This window comes from Neolamprologus multifasciatus, chromosome 23 (assembly GCF_963576455.1).
Source record: "Neolamprologus multifasciatus chromosome 23, fNeoMul1.2, whole genome shotgun sequence".
NCBI lineage: Eukaryota > Metazoa > Chordata > Actinopteri > Cichliformes > Cichlidae > Neolamprologus > Neolamprologus multifasciatus.
Window position 1 is genome coordinate 29,486,812 of NC_140460.1, and position 5,006 is coordinate 29,491,817.

Here is a 5,006-nt window from a genome sequence, read left to right on the forward strand (position 1 = left end):
GAAATGTGCATGGCCCTATTCAGCAGCAAAGACACTGATGTTGCAAAGATTGCCTCACAGGAAGCACTGGCCCTGGTGTGGTGAATAAGGCCTCAGCCAGGAAAACAGGGTCTCGTGAAATGTGCATGGCCTTAGTCAGCAGCACAGGCAAAGATTGTGGCAAAGATTGCCTCACAGGAAGCACTGGCCCTGGTGTGGTGAATAAGGCCTCAGCAAGCAACATTGGCCCTGGTGAAATGTGCATGGTCTTAATCAACAGCACAGGCAAAGATTGTGGCAAAGATTGCCTCACAGGAAGCACTGGCCCTGGTGTGGTGAACAAGTTTTCAGCAAGCAGTACAACTGGCATGGTGAAATGTGGATGGTCTTAGTCAGAAGCACAGGCCCTGATGTGGCAAAGATTGCCTCACAGGAAGCACTGGCCCTGGTGTGGTGAATAAGGCCTGTTGCGGATTCAAATATCGAGGAGGGATACAGGAGGAAAACCCACAATAACCACACTGGTCCGGCCGCGTCAAGTCAAACGATGATTTAATGAACACACGCGTGGGAGATGGACACCATATAACAGACAGCATCAGATCTCAATACAAACTCCACACACTCATTGTTTTATGAAAATCAGGGTATTAGAACGCCCCCTCATGCGTACAGATAGTACAATACAGTCAATATTGACAATTTTAGACACATCAAGAAAAACATTCTCTTCGTCTCGAGGACAGACACTGGCTCCAGCGCCTCTCCTTGGAGCGAGCTGTCCCCTACGGAGACACAACATTACAGCTGCAAGGTTTTCCAAATTATCAAGTTGACCTGTATATAATACGCTGAGTCAGGGATACAATATTAAATGAAGGTTGGTTTAATGAACTACCACTACTTAAAAACTTAATGAAAAGATATAACTGACTAAAGAATCACAAAGAATCACATGATATCAGTGTTATGTAAGCGCGTGCAACCTCCTGGGCCCAAAGTCATCCCACACCATGGATCAGCCAGTCATAACGCTGACTGAAGTTTTTGACCTTTATTAACTCGGGCACAACTCTATAATGAGCAACAAACTGCCATATGTATAAGGTGATCATGTTTACACCTGCAAAGAGAGATCATATAATTATTCTGACACCTGTAAATAAAAGATTAACACCAGGTTATAACAATCACTGTAATACAAAGGTTAAATGTAATGTCAATAGCGTCAATCAATGTTTAATGCAATGCTTATTTAATGATTCTGATATAATGATGATGCTACTGCTAAAAATGAAGTAAAACACCCCTTTTCACCCGACAATTCCCTCTGTTGACCTCTAGGAGAATCCAGAGGTCACAACACCAAATGTTATGTCACTCCTTGACCTATACAGCCCGTTCTACGTGCATCAGTGGCATCAAGGACATCGGAGTCACAACTCCAGGGTCCACTGCCCTTGTGATCACTTTCTCTAACAATGCTCTGGCACAGGGAATGAGACAACACCCACAAATAACAAAAATACCCACCAAAACAGACAAAGTAAGCATGACCGAAAGCACAAGCCCTTTCCACCGTCCGAACACCGAGTTCATCCAGCCCTCCAGCGGATTGTCAACTCCTGAGTGATCATGCATCGTTTCAGACAGGCTCTTTAAGCCCTCAAGAGCCCGAGTCACTGAGCCGTCCGGAGCGGTGTTGTTTGGAATGAAGGTGCAGCACTGATCTCCAAACATGGCACAAACGCCCCCTTTTTCTGCTAATAACATATCAAGGGCCATCCTATTTTGCACACCCATTAATGAGGTGGGACCCACCTGCTCCGCTAACCCCTCCATCCCGTCTCTGGTCAGGTTAGAGAGTCTCAGCACATTATAATGAACATAATTAATCCTGTCTACGTTCTTGTTTGGGGTCACTGGAAAGAAAGCAGAGATTATTGGAAGATTTTCAAGACCGGCTGCTATTTGGTCAGCAAGTTTATATTCATTTGGAACCCCCCTGGGCACTCCAATGGAGTCGATCCAGGTTGGTGAATTCATTCGAGGGTCATAAACATGTGTTCCATCAATTTGTCTTTTTAGCAAAATGTGTCTCTTGCGTCTGGCTGCCAATGTGCGTGTGTTGCGCTGTGGGGTCGCTTTTACCTGATTTCCAATTAGCATAAGTGGCGCTCCTAGTCTCACCATCGCGCACGTCCCCACGCTTCCCAGAGGAACACGAACCAAAAGAGTCTTGTGGCCGCAATAATAATACAGCCCGCTCCTGGCCCAGGTTCCAATTAATGTAGATGCATCACTTACATTATTTGTGGTCCTCCCCAGGTGTGTAACAGAACACCAACTGGGATCAATTTCTCCCAAATTATACTTTACTTTATCCATGGAGAACTTAAAACACGTATAATTATCCTTTCTAGGCATAAACGGTCCTACTTGGGTGTATTTGTCAATAGGGGGAAATAAACTGGACAAAACAGTGCAATTCCCACTATTCACTACTTCTCTCGTCATTCGCAACATGCAATTATAGCCCCACTGATCCTCTGGATGCAGTGGCGCAGGCTCTGTGAACAAACGCGGTCTAGCGGAAGCACAAGCTACACAATTAGACAATTTTTGTTCTCTAGCATTTTGAGCCATCCAGTCCAGCCAGATGTTGCTGTCACTGAACCCGGTGGCGCGTTCAATCAAATCTCGAGGTTTTAGTGTGCTATAGTCCACTGACAGGACCCGTCTATCGTTTGGTTCCTGTTCCTCTGGTACCGCCTCCGACGACCCGCTTCCCTTCTGGCCTGTAAAAGAAGTAACAGAGTTCATTGGATTGGAAGTCACGTGTGTTGCCGTTTCTTTTCTAACTGACTGTACTAGGTTATGTTTTTCTAAGAAATTAACTTTAATTAATCTTTTTGGATCAACTCCTGCAGTTTCCACGCCCACAACTAAATATACAGGTTTTTCCCGCTGCCAATTCCCCAATGACAAAGTCAACAGATTTTTAGATGGACTGTAATCCCTTTGAAGTTTAAGCTCATTTCCTGGTCCTAATTCTGACGGTTCCCAATTTTCCCCAGTATAACCCTTTACCTGGTTCCAATTCCTACACCACCCGTCATAAGGCCGATTTCCCCTTTCGCAATGTGTACTCACTGAGTAGTCCCAGCAGATCCACACATTGTATCCCCTCCAATTACTGCTCGCGCCCTTACAGTTAAAAACATCACACAAATCAAACGTAAAAGAGGTTGTGGAGCCGTTAACATAATCTAATTCTAAACCACCATAAGTGCTGAGACACTCATCCGTTTTACCAGTGATTTCGCGCTTCATTCTCACCCGCGGCTTGAGTTCACTGAGTGGTATATCGAGTGGCGCTGGGCTGGAATGACCTCCGTGCTCAGACAGTCTGCGTGGGCCGGTCTGCAACAAATAAACCAAAAAATATATAGCGGTGATTAATAACATAGTCAACATCAAACGAAGTAACATTTTGTTAATTTTTGTAACTTCTCTCTCATCACAGGTTTCTGATTGTTGTGATGGCATTGTATTATGTGTGAATTGTTTTTTTGTTTTTTTTTCTCTTTTTTTTTTTTTTTTTTTACTTACAAGTTCAAAACTCTTCTTATCAAAGCCTTTATGTGAAATCTTCAATTTGATACCGCTCCTTTTTGCTGTCGCGGTGACTTCCTCCTAAGCTGGTCTTCGTTCTTCGGCCTCCCAGGTAGACTACCGGTCGGCCCGTTGCACAGGTGTGAGGGTTTATTCTGCCTCTGTTTTTCACCTGTGTTGGGTGGAGTTGCAATTTTTTCCACCCAGCTGTCGTGTGCCGGTGCACACTGCGACCAGTGGTACCAGTTGTCGCCTTTCCCTTTCAGTTGAACCGCTTTCGCCGTCTGGGCAAACACCTCGTATGGGCCAGTCCAACGAGGTTCCTTCCACTTGCGTTTGATGACCTTCAGCCACACCACTCTCGCGTCTGGGACCTCTCCTTCTCCTGGGGGTCTTTCACAAGCCACCTGCTTTGTGAAGCTGGACACAAGCGCCTTTAACTCGTTCCAATAGTGTGCATGAGACCTGTTCCCTCTCGTGCCCTGTTCCACCGGGCCCACCGTCCAAGGTGCCGGAAACTGTCTCCCAGTTAGCAGCTCGTATGGCGTGAAACCTGTGGACTGATTAACAGAACATCTTATGGTCATCAACGCAATCGGCAGGGCTGCGACCCAATTGAGCCCTGTTTGCGCGCAGATTTTAGCTAATTTATTTTTCAAATTTAAATTCATCCTTTCTACTTTCCCTTGGGATTGAGGATGATACACTGTTCCAAATTTGTGCTGAACTCCCAACATTTTTTCCACCTTTGCCAAATCTTGATTTTTAAAGTGGGTTCCATTATCTGATCTAATTCTTTTAGGGAACCCATGTCGAGGAATATGATTGATTAAACATTTGATCACGGTCCTCGCATCTTCCTTTTTAGTCGCCCATGCCTCTGGCCAGCCGGTCAGTACATCTACACACACCAACAAATAACGAAGACCACCAGGGCCTGAATCAATCATATCAGTGAAATCAATGACAATCTCCTCTCCCGGCCTCTCAGGCATCCGGAACTTACCCAATTCTGGTTTGATCACTGGCTTGGGATTGTGTGCTCCACAGATTAGACACATTCTGACCTTCTCCCTTATCATTTCTCTGAGGTTAGGGTGCCACCAGTGACACAGATTTCTCTCCATCTGTGCTATTCCGACGTGTCCAAGCCCGTGGGCCTCACTCACCTTCTGTTTCGCCATTTTGGCTGTTAGCACGGGATGCCCGTCTGGCCCCCTCCACAAGCCTCCATCCTGCCAGGCTCTCTTGTTTTTCCACACCCCCTTTTCCTCTGGGGATGCCTCCTCCTGGGCCTGTTTGACCTCCTCCGTTTGGTTAATTGGCCCTTCCTCTTCTGCAATTACCTGTATCATTTGTCTCCGTCCTTTGTAACCTGCTGCCTCCTTTGCGGCTTCGTCCGCTTTCTGGTT

The 5,006-nt window shown here is 45.9% G+C and overlaps 1 protein-coding gene across 1 annotated transcript; it reads right to left on the reverse strand.

Moving 5' to 3' along the window:
* Nucleotides 1-359: 359 nt before the first annotated feature.
* LOC146491923 (uncharacterized) lies at nt 360-4,778 on the reverse strand. The gene is made up of 2 exons (XM_085150128.1): nt 4,601-4,778; nt 360-4,147 (listed from the first exon to the last, which is right to left on the reverse strand). The coding sequence occupies exons 1-2, from the start codon at nt 4,776-4,778 to the stop codon at nt 3,633-3,635; spliced, it is 693 nt and encodes a 230-aa protein (XP_085006254.1). The 3' UTR covers nt 360-3,632.
* Between the last annotated feature and the right edge of the window lie 228 nt (nt 4,779-5,006).

What these genes read in the sequence shown, in the direction of transcription:
- LOC146491923 (XM_085150128.1), bottom strand. Translation starts at nt 4,778, where the DNA reads ATGGCGAAACAGAAGGTGAGTGAGGCCCACGGGCTTGGACACGTCGGA. An exon ending in AGTGATCAAACCAGAATTGG is followed by an intron (nt 4,148 to 4,600) that starts GTAAGTTCCGGA and finishes ATCAGTCCACAG; the next exon opens with GTTTCACGCCATACGAGCTG.